General features: G+C 48.0%; 1 protein-coding gene across 5 annotated transcripts in view; it reads left to right on the top strand.

Moving 5' to 3' along the window:
* ITSN1 (intersectin 1) overlaps positions 1-13,165 on the top strand; it is a 219,645-nt gene extending 206,480 nt beyond the window's left edge. For all 5 annotated transcript variants that reach the window (XM_078076859.1, XM_078076839.1, XM_078076849.1 and 2 more), the window contains 2 exons: positions 644-817; positions 2,903-13,165. In XM_078076859.1, coding sequence (XP_077932985.1) covers positions 644-817; positions 2,903-3,051 — 323 coding nt within the window. In that variant the 3' untranslated portion in view covers positions 3,052-13,165. The remainder of the gene's footprint in view (positions 1-643; positions 818-2,902) is intronic.
* The last annotated feature ends 4,621 nt before the right edge of the window (positions 13,166-17,786 follow it).

Below are 17,786 nucleotides of genomic sequence, written 5' to 3'. Positions count from 1 at the left end.
TTTCCTTCCAGAATTGGTCTTTCTAACACTTGTTAAAAACCCAGAGTATTTTTTTTTTCTTTCTTAATTTAATCCTTCCCACCATTTTGCTTTTCAGAGAGATCTGAGTGGTTGCCATTTCATGGTGGATGTGATGCAATCTAAGCCTCTAGCAAGGAGACTGGAGAGGCCTAGTTTTAAAGTCCGTTAATCTAATGATTTAAGTGTTATAAATATTTAAGTATCATAGTTTAAGTGTGTGAGGCTGAATGGTGGGAGTTTTCTCTCAGATTCTCCATTTTTTATAAAAAAGACTTAATTTATTTATTTGAGAGAGAGCGAGAGCCAGCATATAAGCAGGGGGAGGGGCAGAGGGAGAGGGAGAGGGAGAAGCAGGCCCCCCACCGAGCAGGGAGCCCAACGCGGGGCTCGATCCCAGGACTCTGGGACCATGACCTGAGCCAAAGGCAGACGCTTAACCAACTGAGCCACCAGGTGCCTCTACATTCTCCATTTTATGCCATTTATCAGATGTGGCAATGGGGGGAGGTAAAAATGAGGGGTATGGAGGGAAATTGCTGCCCACCGTAGAGAAGACCCTGCCATGCCATGCCGAGGAGAGCCTGCAGCCAGGCGTGAGTCCAGCAGACTCTATCCACTCTAGGAAAGAGTAACCCATACTGTGAGGTGACCATGGGCTCCCAGTGTCACATCACCAAGACCATCCAGGACACTCTGAATCCCAAGTGGAATTCCAACTGCCAGTTCTTCATCAAAGACCTGGAGCAGGAGGTCCTGTGCATCACCGTGTTCGAGAGGGACCAGTTCTCTCCAGATGGTGAGTAGAGAATGGCCCCCTGAGGTGTCCTTCCTCCTTCCCTGTCACTCAGCTTTCGTGGGTAAATTGCTTCCTATCTGGGAACTTGGTGCCCAGAATTTTTTGGCTTCCCTCCAGAGAGATGAGGTTGGCATAAGACAAGACTCAGCCTCTCCTAGACAGAGGCCTTCACTGATGCTGTGGCATCTCGGAGAAGGTGGACAAAGTGTGCTTGGTCCAGAGTGGTCCAGCTACCCTAGATAAAGACCATCATGGTCCCATGCTTCCCCAAAGCAAGCGACTACAACAAAGGCTATCCCCCAAAGTCTCAGTCCAGGCCTTGAGTTCTTGGCCAAAAGCCACGGTGATAATGGATAAGCCAGTTGAGCGAGAAGAACATCAGCCCACACGGGTATGGCATTGGTGATGTGTCTGGTTTAATCGAAGGGATGGAATCATGTTAGAAGCATATTCCTCCAACCAGCTTCCCGTTTCTGCTGTGAGCCTGGAAAAGAAGGGGTCTGGCCAATGATTCTAAGAAACTCTCTCTTCCTCACCCAATAAAAATCAGACAGTACATTTAAAGATGACAGTCTCAGTTATAGTCAAAGAGTATAGTTAAGTGGTTGGAGTGAGGGGTTACTGCTAGCATGATCTGGGCGAGGCTTAAATTGCTCCACGTGGCTTTTGGCTCTTAATACCTTTATATGAATTATCTCATTGTGAGTTAGGCACCTTTATGGTCTGAAGACAGGCACGTAGCTGGCTAAATGTTAGAGCATTGCCCAGAACAATCTCTCACGCCTGGGCTCCTACTGTGTTTCACTGTCAGTTTTTATTCTGATAAGTGAAGGTTAGAGACTGGATGGTTGTTATGGTTGTTTTAAATAGTGAAATATCATGACACAGTGTTAACTCCACTAGGGTATAAATCGAAAATCCTAATGTTGTTCTTATATCAGAGATTATTTCCACGCAATGAGCATAGGGACAAAATTAAGCTGTATTTGTCCACCAGAAAAATTCCCACATCTTATTTTTTGATTATTTTTTAAAGCTTATTTATTTATTTTTAGCAATCTCTACACCCAGCGTAGGGCTCGAACTCATGACCCCAAGATCAAGAGTTGCATGCTCTTCCGACTGAGCCAGCCAGGCACCCCCAATTCCCACATTTTATTTTATTTTATTTTTTAAAGATTTTTTAAATGTATTTATTTGAGAGAGAGAGAGTGGGTGGGGGAGCACAAGCAGGGGGAGCAACAGAGAGAGAGGGAGAAGCAGGCTTCCTGTGGAGCAGGGAGCCCGACGCGGGGCTTGATCCCAGGACCCTGAGATCATGACCTGAGCTGAAGGCAGACGCTTAACGACTGAGCCACCCAGGCGCCCCTAATTCTCACATTTTAAATGGGCCCCTGAAAGAAGGCTATTTCCTGTACAGGAGCATACATAGTATATTCCAGTCAATAATTCCTAAATGAATAAATGAAGGAATTATGGTCTGGAGGCCCATTTAACACCGTCCTATAATTGCCTAGCATTTAAAACATGTTCAAATATATTTACATCTGCTCTTCTACTGATGCTCAGTATCTGATGAAAAGTGGTGTCGAGAGCGCCGGGCGTGCAGCCTCCTCTCCCACACCTCGAATTTGCTCTCTGGCTCATGCAGAGGGCATAGGAAAGAGCAGCCCTCGCTCACCGTCCCTGACTTTTCTGAAAAGGATGTGACACCACGAAGTGGCCTCCGAACCCAGGGAGATATTACTTTCCAATCTTTGTGCAGCTGATAGGACGTCTGGGGTTGCCTTGCCTCCCGGGACTCGGAAGTCCCCAGGTGTAGGGAAAGTCATAGTCTGCGTTTTTGCCTACGTTCTTCTAGACTCACCTTTGTCCCCACCCTGGTGTCCTTTTTTCTTTTTTGCCTTGTACTCCATTTAAAAATTACGCTCTGTCATTGTAGTTCATGGATTCCTGTAAACGGACCTAACTCCCTTTTGGAAGAAGCGAATTTCTCAATTCGCTGAGAAATTCCCAATATGCCAAACACGTGCCTTGAAGTAAAGGAATTCTCTCTTTGAGCAGGGTGTTTTTTTCTCCTTGCAGATTTTTTGGGTCGGACAGAGATCCGTGTGGCCGACATCAAGAAGGACCAGGGTTCCAAGGGTCCAGTTACAAAGTGTCTCCTGCTACACGAAGTTCCCACAGGAGAGATTGTGGTCCGCTTGGACCTGCAGTTGTTTGATGAGCCATAGGGAGTGGGTGTGTTTGGCCGAGTTCCAGCCCGCGGCGGCAGGTGCAATCTGGAAATGGTGTGGCTTACCTAAGACCACTGTTTGACGTTCAGCCACAGGGCAATGGGACCGTGAAGACAGGCCCCTCAAAACTTCTAGGAATAATTCTCGACAATCCTTCCCCCACCCCCAATCAACTTCCCATTTTATGAAACAAAACTGTGTCTTCCTTTGTCCTCACTGCTGGTCTCATCATGGCTTCTAGGGGCTTTGAAATCCCAGAGCCCCCAGCTAGATTCAGTTGGGAGTCTGGTCCATCCCTGGGCCTGAGGCGTGGGTCTGGTTACTGTAAACTAGATTTATAAATGCAATGTCTGTATTTTTGGAGAACTCATGTAACACTCCTATTTCTTATCTCCACCAGTCCCCGAATAGGCCCCTTGATCTATAATGCCTAGTCCTTCGTGTGTTTAGAAATAATTATGAAGGTCCTGCCGCTGCTCCAGAATCTCATTCCCCCACTGGGACCTTGTTTGAAATGATGCCCTGGATATGATCACTCGGGGAGATGGATGGTCTCCTGATCAGCCAGTGCGCTAGCTCTTTGAAGAGCTGGTCTGTGGAAGATTCTAGCAGGTACATTGTTAGAGCCATTCCAGTCCCTCCAGGTCTTTTATTGATAGAAGCCAGTGAAAACTATCACTAGCTACTATCAGGTGATTCAGTTTTGATTTCCAGCATGCTTGGAAGATGGCTAAGGAAGCTTGTTATCTACAAAGTTAGATTCTGCTGGATTAGATCATCACAGGTCACCTGAAAGGCTACTTTACAATGTCATTGGGTCCTGGTTGCCAGCCCAGTTGGAAAATTCTCTTTGGCTTGGAGGTCCTATGATGTTTCCCAACAGGAGTAATTGCTGGTGACCAGCTCTGAGCCTGTTTTCGCTTGAATGTGCCGGATCCTGAATGTCATGGGAAATTCCAGCAGCTGTCTTTGCTATGTTCCCAAGAAAGACGTCCCCAAGACGTGAAAAGAAAAGTGACAGTCTGGAAGTGGGGTGGAAAGAGGTGAAGGAACTCCATTATGTGGTGGGGAAAAGGCTCTAGGAGTATCCAAGCCTCACAAATCAGGGGAGGAAGACCTAAGACTCTCTCCCATCCTCTTCCACACACAACCAACCCCTCAGTAATGGAAATACATGTGCTTGTTGCCAGAGTCCGGAGTGTATGACCATGTGCCAAGCTGTTTGGTTTGAGTTCTTTGATTTTTTTTCCCCCTTCAACACCAGAAGATAGGCTGGTTAACTAGATAATAACTTGATTTGCTAATGAAAAGTGTGGGTCATATTTTGTTCGCATGTGAATGTCCTCCTAATCCCAATTTGTTGTGGTCATGAAACGTTCTTTGCATGTTCTCTTGGTACTGGAGTCTAGCTTTCCTGTGTTAGACGGTGTTCTCTTTGATTGTAGGTCCTTAGAATTTAACTAGGGTTGTAGAAGTGCTTTATAAAGGGTAGCATCAACATAGTGGCCGAGTCTCCACTTTGCTGGGAACCGAATGCATAGTGTCATAATTTCCCATAGGAGCCCTGTCATATTTCAAGCAATTTTTAAAAGTGTGTGTGTTAGAAAGGGCAACAAAGTTTACATTTCATACTTTTAAGAAACACTTTATTATTTATTTATTGAAGATAGCGGTAGAATTTTGTATCAAGAACAACAGACAAGTATTTTTTAAGACAAACAGATACACCCTTTAGTTAGAAACTTTCAACTGAACACTGTTACAGACCCAGTTTTACTTCAGGCATGCGTTTGTTTACCACTCCCCAGAAGAAAATATAGTTAGAATACTTTAAGTTTATATTTTCTGACGTTGTTAAGAAACTGTGTGAAATTAAATCTATAAATAGACATACAACTCACGCTTTCCTCTTTCTATAACCAATCCAGTTTGTTCAGTGTATTTATGAAAGACATGGTCTATGGTAGAGACAAAATGTATGCGATGGGTAAATGGGGTAGTATTGGATCACCATTCCAATCCCTTTCCTTCTGGGAGGGAGACCTTTTCTTCATTGGCTTTCTTCGTGTGTCGTGCTGGTCATCACTATTTACGCAGGTAGGATGTGATGTGAACAGTGACAAGCATCTTGTAACCCTTTCAGGTCTGCGAGGTCACCCACTCCCAGCGTCCCATGATCAGAATTCATGTAGCATGAGAAAGCAGCGTGTGTCTTTTTCCCAAGTGACTATTGAGCATCCCTGAGATGTTCCTCCAGGGTAGTAGTTCTGGCTTGGTGTCCTTGTCCTCACTGGTGTAATCTGGACTGCAACTGAGCCTACATATGGATGAGTTAATCCGGCCCTCAGATCCAGCTGTGACTCAGGAGTCATGTTGGGGGGATAGAGATATGTAGCCAAGCACCTGGGATCTCTTTGACCTCTATTCTTCCACTTCTGCCTTTTTGGCTGCCTGGGCTACCTTTCAAAGAGATGAAACATCTCTTTCCAGTAAGCGATCTGTTTCCCAGCTCTGTGCTTCTAAATGCAGGGTGTCTGTAGGCCACAGTATCCTGGCATCCTGATCCCAGCCCCCCGGACGCCCCTGCAAGCTTCCTTCTCTGAGCCGCACTGACCTCCAGCCCAGCAAGGGGCTTTTCTGCTCACAGGCTGTGTGCGGAGCTCAGGAGCCCTCGGACTGGGGCCTTTTGTAGGCTAGCTCCCCTGAAGGGACAGACCATATCCAGTCCCTCCGGGGCAGGGTGTCTCTGGCTGATAATGTGTCACCTGGCAGATAGGCAGGCAACAGCATCTCCTGGAACCAGGTCTGCTGTAACCGGGAGAGCCTGGAGGGTGTTGTCCATTCAGACCCCAGGCTCGCCTGACTCTGGAAGGGGGACTCTTCTAGGCGAGGGTCACCAGGGATGCCTGAGAAACTGGGGCCAGGGGATGAGGTGCTGGAGCTGCCGGAGAAGGGTGATTGCAGGGCTGCCGTCCAAGGCCAGGCAGGTGGGCTGTCTCTCCGGGAGCTGGCTGGTGCCATCATAAGCCAGTGACCACACAGACTGGGAGTGTTCTAGAATCCAGTGGGGTTAGAGAACAAGGGAGGAATGGATGAGGTGCTTCTGGTTTTATTAGAAAGGTTGGAGATTTGGGAGTATATTTTAGAGCTTGCCACTACTTTGTAGAAGGAGAAAAAGCCTTCTCTATCTCTACTCCAAATAGCTTTTTTGAATTGGGTGGACTTTTTGATTCATAAGAAGAAAATTTGTTTTTGCGTGTAACAACTTGAAGAATTTCCACTGGAAACAGCTAGTAGGTTTTTAAAATTTTATTTCCCGTGCTTTCTTTCCTTTTATTTTATTTTGACTGCCTTCTCTTTTCGAGGTTGGAGATGAACCTTCCTGCAGACAGGAGCACTTGGAAATGGACATCGGCATACTTTAGAGGTAGCGGGGTCATTTCCGACTTGAGGTGAATGTGAGGTTGGCAGAGGGTCTGCTTACTCCAGGTGGACCTGCTCTCTAATTTAGAGCCTCCTGTGCTGGAAGGTGAGGTGAGGAAAACAAAGGATCCTGGATATTCCTTCTTTGCTTTCCGGTATAGGAACCTGAGTTCCTACCAGGGAAAAGCATAGTTGGCAGCACCAGAAACCAGTGACGTGGTGAAGCCCTCAGACGCTGTGTCAGAGCTGCCCTATGAGGTATTTGGTCAAAGTCACACCTCCTTCTGTTCCTACCCTGAGGTGCTGACATGCCCCTTCCTGCCGGGACTCTCCTGGCAGTGCCCTGAGCATGTTTGGTGGGGGCCGCTTCATATCCTGTAAATCAAGTTGGCGTGTTGATCGTACTTGGAAAACAGCTGTTTATTTGAGCGAGAGGAAAGGAAAGTTCTAGAACTCCTCTTTCCTCACCTTGCCTGGTGTCAGATCCAGGATGTGTTTGTAGGTCATCCAGCTCGATTAAGGTACATCACCTGATATCTGTAGGAGCCAGAATCTATTCCTGATAAGCATGGAAATCTTACTCCACCGCAAGGCTAGAAACGTCTATCAGCTCTTTCTCTCGAGAGCATTAAAACCCAGATGCCACCACGTTGGGAAGTCTTATTTCTGGGTTGTGATCTCTTAGTATCAGAGTCAGTAATGCTAATAGTATACTGTTCTGATTCAGGGAGTCCCCATCCTGCTCCAGGCCACTGTCCTAGGGACTGGGAGGTGGCCTGCCTCTGTGGTTTTCGTGGCCTAGTTGTGGATCTGATTTTACGTTATTTAAATAACACCCAATGCTTGTAAAAATTCATCTCCACCTCTAAATAATTATATCAGTGACAGGCAGATGAGTTCCTCCGTGAAGAGGAACCCTCATTACTCTGGCCTTGGGGAACCAGATAACACACACATAATAGAGTGATTTTTTTTGGACACTATATGTAATTGTCGTATTTCAGGGTAAATTTGCCCCTACTGTATGTCAGGGATTTTGTGAGTTGTTTTTAATAGGATTCTCTTCTACTTTCTATACCAGCTTCTATTGTTACTATCATCTGAATTGTGTGACTATTTTAGTATTGAAAGCCCACCAAGTAAAACTGTGCTCAGAAGTGGGCTCATTTGGTCAACCTTGAAAAAAAAAATGGAGCGTTTCTCTGATATTTCCTGAGAACTAACCAGTAACCAGGGTTTCTTTTTACGCAGTGGGAGGAATAGAGATTTTTTTCTTCTAGGAACACTGGTTTTGTACTTTTATCATTTAAAAAAAAAAACATTCCCGTGTGGCTGTGTTTCTAAAACCCTGTTCCTCTGCATTTCTCCTCTTATGCTCAAATAGCTTACTTCCTCCTGTTTTTCTGTCTAAAAAGAAGAGGGGCCTTCGGGCACAGGGTGATCGGGGACCCAGAGAAAGGGGGGCGGTGGCTTGGCAGCGTCCGGTGGAGGAGCCCGCGGCTGCCCTTCTACCCACTGTCGCCACCAGGGGGCGATCTCCCTGCTGGAAACCTGCGGGTCCCCCGGGGCGGATCCCGGGGTGCTGGCTCCCCCTACTGCGGCTCTCGAGTAAATCCCGGGGCCAGCCCGAGGGTGGTGAGACTGGGGGCGGGAGAGGGCAGGACGTTGGCGCCGGCGTGGGCCGGGAACTCAGCGCTCCCGGGGTACCTAGGGACCCTTTGCCGCTCTCTGCTGCTGGGGCTGGGGCTGGTCCGGGGGGCGGGGGAGGGGGTCTTCGGCCTTCCCACCGTTCCAGCATCTGCTCTGTGAAAGCCCCTCCCTGAGATTCAGCCCCCTGGGGGTCTCGGGTGTAAGTTGGAGGTGTCCCCCACTGGGAGGCGCCCTCTCCCACTAGGGTTCTTGAAGTCAGGTCTTCTCTACGGGGACTTCCCAGATTTCAGATGCGGAGAACTGGTGGGGGACACAGAAGCTCATTGTGTGGGGGGCGTGGGGGGTGTGTGTGAGCGGATGGGTGTGTGTGGTGTGAGTGTGTATGTATATGGTGCGTGTGAGAGTGTGAGTGTGGTGTATGCGAATGTGGTGTGTGGCAGTGTGTGTGGTGTTGAGTATGGGGTGTGTGAGAGTGTGTGTGGTCTGTGGTGTGTGTGCTGTGTGTGAGGAGAGTAAGAGCGTGAGTGTGTGACAGTATCTGTGGTGTGTGTGTGTGTGTGTGTGGTGTGTGACAAGGTGTGTGGTGTGTGTTTGAGAGTGTGTGTGTGGTCTGCGAGAGGGAAGTATGAGTGTGAGTGTGACTGCGTGGTGTGTGTGTAAATGTGTACGGTGTGTATGTGAGAGGGTGTGTGTGGTTTGTTGAGAGTGTGTAAGAGTGTGTGGTGTGTGTGTGTGTGGTGTGTGAGTGTGTGGTGTGTGAGAGGAGAGTAGGAGTGTGAGACTGTGGTGTGTGTGAGTGTGTCTGTGGTCTGGTGTGTGAGACTGTGTGCGGTGCGTGTGGTATGTGTGTGTGGTGTGCACGAGTGTGTGTTCATGTGATATGTGTGTGTTTGTGTGTCACCAGGAGAAATGAAGATACGTGGATTGCACAAGGAGACAGATGGGTCTGACACTCCCATTGTTGCTCTCAGGCCCCACTACGAAATGAAAATTCGAGGCCCCTTGTTGAAAATTATTAAGAATTGGGAGGCGGTGACAGTGGAGAATTAAGCTCAGCGTGGCCCTTTCTAAGGCCACGGCCCCGTGTGACCGCACGGCTCCTACGCCCAGGGGGCTGGCCCTGGGCCCGCCGGGGTTTCCGGGGGTCCTTGCAGCGGGTGGGGCTTTGGCGTCTGTCTTTGGTAAGCCCCCTGGCAGGCTGTGGGGAGCTGGGCTGAGGTACTTTGTAAAATGTCTGCTTTTATTTCACAGAAGCTCAAATGGTCTAGACTAATCAGAGGGTACAAGCCCCGAGCCCCTAGGCAACAGCTGTGCCCCAGGGCCAGAGAGGGACTCACCCGCCTATCTCTTGGCCCCGCCGCGAGGGCGTGCCGCAAGGTGTCCAGAGGCCTTTGAGCCTTTAACCCATTAATTCGAAATAAAACCCTTCCTTTTGATCATCAGTTGGCCACTGAGGACTTTTCTCCCCTTTCTTGGTAGGACAGAGAGGCTTTTTGAGCCTCTGCCTTCAAGGGACCATCCAGGTGACAGGGAGGCTGGGGGACATGCTCATGTCCCTTCCCCGGGGTCTGGACGCTGCTTGGTCCAAGGCCACTCGCTGGAGAGAGAGCTGCGGGGTCCGCAGGCGGCTGTGAGGCAGGGCTTCCCAGCTGGGCTCTCTCTGTAGGGTGGCATGGATGGCCTTGGAGCCGGGCGAGGTCAGGAAAGAGGAAAAAACCCACGGTGGGAGTAGCTTCCAGTTGTAGAACCTCCTGGAGGCAGATGATCTTGGAATTGATCCTCCTTCCATGCGCTGGCTGTCGCTTTCTTTCACAAAGCAGCTTCTTGTTTCCTTTTCTTGCGCTGGGCCGGATGCTCCAAAACCTTTGCAGTTCTGCTGGCTCTTGGCAAATCAGTCTCATGTCTACACACACAGAGCAATAATCCTCTCTGTTCCCCAGTTCCGTCTGGGATTATAAAGCTTGCTAAGTAAGAATGTTGACAGAAAGTTGCACAGACATTGCAAATTCATCTTTGTGGACGTGACTGCCTCACTTTGAATGAAATGGCAAATTAGAGCTTTGATTTTCCGAGTAATGCAATCTTCCACACTACTGAAAGCTCAGAAAATATTTTCTGCAGGCATTTAATTAACATCGTGCTGGCATTATTTTTCACGAACGAATATTTTGATGGGCATTTTATAAATCAGCATCCTTCAAACGTCATCTGCTGAATAGTCACTGTGTCGGAAAGCAGATATTCTGGCAAGATCTTTGGTGATGATATTTACTTTTACACGTGCGTTTGAAACACACATTGCCAATAGCCCAAGTGTCTTTGAACTGTGAATCCAACTTCAGATGATGTCAGCTGAAACCCAGCTAGCTGAAGTCTGTACCCTCCCAGCCCCCTTCTTCCTAACTTTGTAACCCTGTGTAGATAGGGAAGTTGGCGATCCTGTAATTCATGTTGTATTGCCTTAGCTACATTAGCTTTGTACCCTCACATCTGTAGGTGGTCAACATACGTGTAAATACATGTATATAGATGAGAAATCTACAACAACAACAAAAAATGTCCTGTGTATGATAATCGGCTCTTGGCATCTGGTTTTCTGCATTTGATACAGTTTCCAGCTAAGAAAAATGCAGAATTCCACTACATAACCTGAAAAAGCTATGCTCTTCAAAAGGTTTGTCTTGAAATCTCTGCTGTGTGTTCATGGGAATGTCCCTGACTAAATGTATATATGGTATGCAAGAGGCTATGCTGGTCAATGTTGCATAAACTAACACAGATTCTGTAGGCGAAATATTTAACTTGTTATTGTAAAATGTGATTTGTCATTGAGAGATTATTTTTCTGTATGTATATGAGAGTATTTTAGGAATCTAATTTAAGTGCATAGAACTATAGAAAAAAAAATTTAAAAACCAGGAGTAGAAAATGCTTAATCAGATTACTTGGGCTCAGCCCAACTAAATTTCTTATATTCAAAAGAAAATCCGAGTTGCGTATGTTAGAAATTCAAAGAAGTAATTTTTGGGGGGGCAGAGAATACGATTAATGGAAGTGAAATGGGTGGTGTGAAAAAATGACAAGCATCCTGTAGCTATGACCTCAGATGGGACCTTGGTTTGAATAGGTCACATTCTGGAGGGTGGTTGTGTCAGGAAGGACAAGAGGATTGAGAGCCTGTTTCCCATCAGATCCATGTGCCACAGAAGCTTCCAGAAGTTCTGGCAGATTGGTCAGGAATTCAAGACTGAACCAAACACCCTTCTAGAGATTTCAGAACATAAAGGGAGGTGCCCCGCCCCTGACTTCCAGATCACCCTTTACACACAGCTCTCTTCCTGGATAGATTCGGCATATCCCTTTGGTGTTCGCGTTTTTAATGAAATTTCCTGGAGCATCTTCACCATCCCCACCTGTCGCATAGCTGGGGGGGGGGGGGGCCGGGTTTTGAAGAACGAAGTGTGGAGCGTCTGGGTTAAGCTGTTTCTGGGCACACAACACAGGCAGTGCCGAGCAGCCTCCTCAGATGCCCTTGTGGAGATCCCAGGGGTAAGAGGCCTTCCTCCTCTTCTCCTTCCCAGAAAAGGGTGAGAAGTCCAGGCTGCTTCTAGGGGACAGACTGGCCACCAGGAATGTCCCTGCAGGCTCCCTGTGCAGAGATGGAATGCACAGTCCTATGAAACTCAACATCTAAGCCCTCAGCTGAGAGATGCATTCGGGAGTCATTTCAGGAGGTGGCAAGTTGGGGGTCTGGCCTCCCCTGACAGACCAGAAGTGACGCAGTGGAGAAAATAGCCAGTTTCTGGGAAGACGGGGGCCCTGCGTCTGGGTCCCTGCCAGGGAGAGCGTAGGGCCGATGGCTTGCGGGGATTTGCGGGGAGTGTGAGCCTTGGGTTGTCAGCATGTCTTTTGACAGTTAGCTGTGTGCTTCTTGATGCTGCTAACCAATAGTTGGAGTCCCTTTTTGATAAGCCTGAGATTGGGGAACACTGGAGTCCACGTGATTTCCTGGACTTCAGGGGGCGGGAAGCTGTGATTTCTGGAAGCTTCCTGGAATCTGTTGAGTCATACAAGGAACCTGCAAATCACCTTGAGGAACTATATGGATGTAACCGACTCTGTTCCCACAGATGGAGCCGTTCAGAGATCTCCTTGTTCAAGCTCGGCCTGGGGAGACCATCCCAGGCCAGCCAGCAGAACCAGACGAGCTCTAGTCCATCCGTCCAGCACAGGTGCTGCCCTTTCTCAGCACCATCCCCTCTTGGCTGGGGCAGCAATAGGGCTGTGCGTGGGAATGAGTCATCCAGTCAGCTGCTTCTTGGGCCCTAGTTGTCTTGAAAATTTGGGGGACAGGAAAAGCCAGAGCGTGAGGGTCCTGCCCAGCAGAGCTTACAAGCCACTCCGGTTCGCCTTTACCTGTTTGGAAAAGAATGTATCAGTCGGACACGAGTCCCTTGTGTTCCTAGTAACAAGTGGGTCACAGTGCTGGTGGCATATTGCTCTCCTCACAACCCTTCCCCGGTGGGGGGTGGGGGCGGGGCTGAGACCAGGCCACCCCCAACCCCCACCCAGCCATGGATGTCCTGTTGACTGTAATATACTTCTGTTGCCAAATAATGGTACTGCTTAATTTTCCATGGAAGGGAGACTCTATTGTCTGATATGTAATGTCCATGGAGTTCTAAACATTATTAGACTCTATTATAAACTGTAGAATTATGTATCTGTCTAAGGTTTGATGAAGCAGGGCCAAAACATGAGGTTGCTTTTTTTTGTTTGTTTAAAGGAAGATGAGGTTAGTTCTGTTGTTTGAGTGTTCCTTTGGCACCTTATTATGTATGAAATGTTTTAAATTTTACTGATTCAGACTATGGTAACTGATTTTTTCTTTTTTCTTAAACCAGTAGCGACATCAATACAGATTGCTATTCCTGTGTATCTTGAACCTAAAAAAGAACAATCTCTTCAAAACAGCTCTGTGTTCATTTTGACCTGGATGGTTTAAATTCACATGGTTCATGAATAAAATGAGAAAGCCAACCCTGTTACGGTGGATTATTTTGGGTTCTTTCTGCCCCACCTCCCTTCTGAGCAGACAGGAAGCAGATAGCTCTGTAAATGGCTTCTCTTCCTGCACTTCCTTCTCCCACGGGTAAGGTTGTAGTCGTGGAAGGAAAACTATGCAAAACCAAACCAAACCAACAACCCTTCCCACGCTTTCTTCAGACACATGTTAGTACCAGGTAGAACTCGATTTCCCAGTACTGACTACTTCTGAGAATTTGAGAAGTCTGTGAGGTGTAGGGGAAGAAACACAAGGGGTGCTGACAGGGGGACATAAAGCTAAGATTGTCTTACAAAGACATTCAGAGGATTACTTTGGCTTTCCGAGAAGTTTCCTACACAAACAACTCTGTGTTCAGAACCTTGAGTTTTAACTCTGGGTGCCATTAGCAAACCCAACACTGAATTTTGTTGTTATCTGAATTTTAGGGGACGATTTATAGCATTTTCTTGTAATCTGGTTTTTAGGTAATTCTTCCCTATTTCATCACTGATTTCTCTGAATATGAACCAGTCCTGTAAGCTCTCTGGTTGGCTTGAACACCAGTTGAATTGTTACAGCACGTTAAAAAAAATTTGCACACTAAAATAGCTTGTCTTCACCCTTTTTAAACCAGGAGGCCCTGTTTTTGATAAACATAAAAATCCTATGCCCTTCCCTTGGTTTCTTGAGGTTTAAAAAATCAATTAAATCTCATCATAAACAGAGAAAATACTGCATTTCTTTTCCAAACTACACCTACTTCTCTCTGAGATTGACAAGGTCCCCCTTGCACAGCTCAGAAGGTGGAAGGAATCACCGGTGTAAAATGTGTTGAATAGATACCTATTAACCCAATTTAGGAGCCAGCATAATCAAGGAAATGTTTTATTCTAGAATATTTATTGTTTTTTCCTAATTATAGAAATATTTGTTAATGCTGAAAATTCAGCAAACACATAAAAGTACAAAGGAATTAAAATCATTTAATGGAGATATTCTTCCACACAAAAATAAATGTTAACATTTGGATGCTCATCATTCCTGTATTTTCTTGCTCTGTGTGTGTGTGTGTGTGTGTGTGTGTGTGTGTGTGCTAGATGCTATTTTTGTTTTTGTTTTTAAAGTAGACTCCATGCCCAGTGTTGAGCCCAACACAGGGCTCAAACTCACAACCCTGAGATCAAGACCTGGGCTGAGATCAAGGGTTGGATGCTTAACCAACTGAGCCACCCAGGTGCCCCAAGATGCTCTTATACTACTTAATAGCTAATATTCATTGAGCACTTCCCTTATGCAAGGCAATGTTCAATTGCATAATTTATATAAATCTTTTCACTATTTTATTGATTGCTTTCAAGTCATATATATACATATATATATATATTCTTCCACAACTTGATTTTTAAGGCCTGCATAGTATGTCATTGTCTGAATGTATCCTAATTTATTTAAACAATCCCGAATAGTTAGACATCTTTAGGTTGCTTTACAATTTTCCCCTTGCATGAATACCGTTGTACACAGATCTGTGGGTAGAGTAACCCGCCGATGATCTGATGATCACATAGGGCAGTATTTGAAGCATTTCATCATTTCCCCTGTTGCTATGTGCTTAACCAACAGGAAGGTTGTTGGGTTTGATCTGAAGGATTTGGGCAGTGTTACAGCGAAAGGTTCTCCCAAAGATATTTTGTCCATCAGCCGCCACGTGTCTTAGAAGCTTGTGGCTTTACAGTGACTTACGTGTGTCACGCTCTGTCTAGAGCCGTGTGGGGCTGGCTGCAGTCAGGAGGCAAGCTAGGACGAAGGCAGACAGGGCTTGGGGACTTGGGATACTGGTCAGGTCACAGACTCAGCTGCTGGCACTTAGACCCAACATCCCATGGCTTCAACAAGGGAGGTTTGTTTTTCTCCTTCTCGTTAACGGCCCAGAGGTCCAAGGTCTGGCTGGGCAGGGTGGCCCCGCCCCTGAAATCACTAGGCTCTATCTTGGGGTGTGGTTGCTCCCCCTCTCACCTTGTCGTCTGCATGTAGCCAGAGGGAAAGGGGATCTCCTGAGAGGATTGCAAGCTGGTTCCTCTTGAGGTCGATCCAGGAAGACCCACACATCATTTCCTCCCCTTGCTTATCTGCTGGAACATCATTCCCTGGTCGGGTACTGCAAGGGACACTGGTAAATGCAGTCCCTAGCTGGGTGGCCCTATGCCCAGCTAAAAGTTTGGTGACTAGATGCGGGGGCCAACCGGCAGTCTAGGCACTCCTGGCTTCTGGGAAAGTACCAACAGGCCCCAACGAGGTGTCTGTCAGTTGTCAGGTGATTATGTAGCTGGTTGGCCGGGAGGAAGCCAGAGTTTCAGACGAGCATGATCGGCAGGAGGGCAGTGTCATGCCAGCTGGAGGGCACGTTGGTCCCAGCACGAGGGTGCAGGATGGCCCCAGGCCACGTCATGTCCTGCAGGACTTCCGAGCTGCAGTTGACCTGCCTCTGCCCATCCGGGGGTAGCTCTAGGAAGGGAATCAGTTTGCTGTCCAAACTCTCTTGGAGGCTGACCTTGGAACCGGCACCTGAAACAACTGGTGTCTGGAGCACTTTTCTCTGGAAGGCCAGGAGGGAAAATGTAGGGAAGATCTGACCTGGATGAAGGGGTGAATCAAGAGCATCTTAGGTACAGAGAGGGAAGGGACATAGGGACTCAACTAAGATTTGCTTTGCCTGTTGGCTCCAGCGACGGAAGCCACGTGCCAGGGTTATGGTCAGAGACGTGGTGGACCAGCATGAAATGGGGCGCGAAAGACCGGGGCTCGGGGACTTGATCCACCAGCCGGTCAAGCCCGGGACACTGGGCACACCCCAGGGCCCCTCAACCTCTTTCCTCATTTGAACGTAGGGTGATGTCTATCCCACCTGTATCACAAGGTTGTGATAAATTGTAAGATGTGGTCTCCAAAGCTGCATCTTCTATTGGGGGGGGGGGTTCTGCCAGGATCAAGGGTATTTTACTGGGGAGAGGTCTCCCCGGAGGACCGATGGAGCTCTATTAGGAACCAGGAGCGCTGGACAAGCCCTTGAGGCCCTGAGACGTTGACGGGCAGTACCAGACGGGCTTTGTCACGTGACCACGAGTCAGGTGAGTGCTGTGTTTCATCAATCGATCCTTGCGGTCAGATGACCCAGGGAAGTTGGAGGTGATGGAGCCAGTAATTAATGTTTACTGACATCTTTACATCTCTGAGGCCCTCTACTAAGTTCTTCGTCACCTGGCTTCCCTCTTGCAGCTACTCTGGAAGTGGGCGTTGTCGCTCCCATCTACAGGGGAGACCGAGGCTTGGAGAAGCTGGGGTGCCCCCCAGGTTGGGAGCAGCAGCGCAGGCTTGCTCGCACACCCACTCGGTGGCCCCGGGACATGTTCCTAGCCACCCGGCGCCTGTCCCAGGGTGCAGAGCCGCGAAGTCTACATCGTGAGCTTTACTGCAGATAGTGTCCTATCCCCTTACTTATGGAACTTTCTGGTGGTGTGGGCAGTGAAAATTGCTGTGCCTGGCCCGTACCAGGTACTCTAAAGGTTCTCGTCCGTCAGGACGTACTTCACACCCCGAAGTGCGAGGGCTGCCTGGGGCACAGGTAAGTCTCGGAGGAATCCAATCACAGGTTAACTGGCATCAGAGAAGGACAAGTGTTACTGCCTGTGTGCCGGGTCCCAGCTGGTGGGAACAGGACTCTTAACACTGGTCGTGCCGGCCTGCTGGTTGGCTGGAAGGGCCTCTGCGAATCGGCAGGACCGACGGGCAGAAGTGACCTCAGTGACCAGTGTCGCTGTCACTGAACAGCCGCTTCCAGCGGGAGAGGACGTCCCGATTCCCTACTCCGGGCCGAGCCTCCTGGCCATTCCTTGGTCGAGGACATTCATGGGGGTTGGGATTGCTGTTCTGTGGGCTTCTTTTGCGGAGTGCCCAGCTCTCTCATCTGGCCCTCTGCCCCCAGTGCGATTGAGGGAAGGAATGCCTGTTAGCAGATTAACGGCATACTTCTAGTAGATTCTAGAATGAAGACATCTTTTTGGCCAGAATCTGAAAGCCTTTACAGAAAGCATTAATGCCTTACATTTAATAGACTACTATGTCTTACAGATAAATCACTTTGGGGTCCAAACAAGATACATAGGACTTAAGTACTTGTTAGAATCATCAGATGAGCACAAGCTGGCCCTGTCTCAAGTACCTAACACAGACCCAATCCGCTGGACAGACGCAGGACCTGAGGACACAGCAACAGGTGTTGGTCCATGCTCGGCAGAAGCCAGTAAGCAGCATGAAGGAGAGCATGGTGCCCATGTCCTGACCCGCACAGAATCTGGGGGCTCAGAGACCACTTCCGGTATCTTTGACTGGACATGGGCACGGACAGTGGAAACTCCAGGACAGTAACTGGCCTGGTTTGCTGGTGTCTTAACTCTACCTGCAGGGTCAGCCCCTCCCCAGGCTCTGGGCTCAGAGGCCAAGGACATGAGGTAAGATAACTTAAGAACCTAACAGTGCCTGGCATAAAAGGCCTCAAAAAATGTTAACCATTTTTTCTTTTTTTTTGTTAAGATTTTATTTATTCATTTGAGAG

This window comes from Halichoerus grypus, chromosome 1 (assembly GCF_964656455.1).
Source record: "Halichoerus grypus chromosome 1, mHalGry1.hap1.1, whole genome shotgun sequence".
Lineage (NCBI taxonomy): Eukaryota > Metazoa > Chordata > Mammalia > Carnivora > Phocidae > Halichoerus > Halichoerus grypus.
The sequence above is the reverse complement of the archived record's forward strand: the minus strand, read 5'-3'. Positions and strand labels throughout refer to the sequence as shown.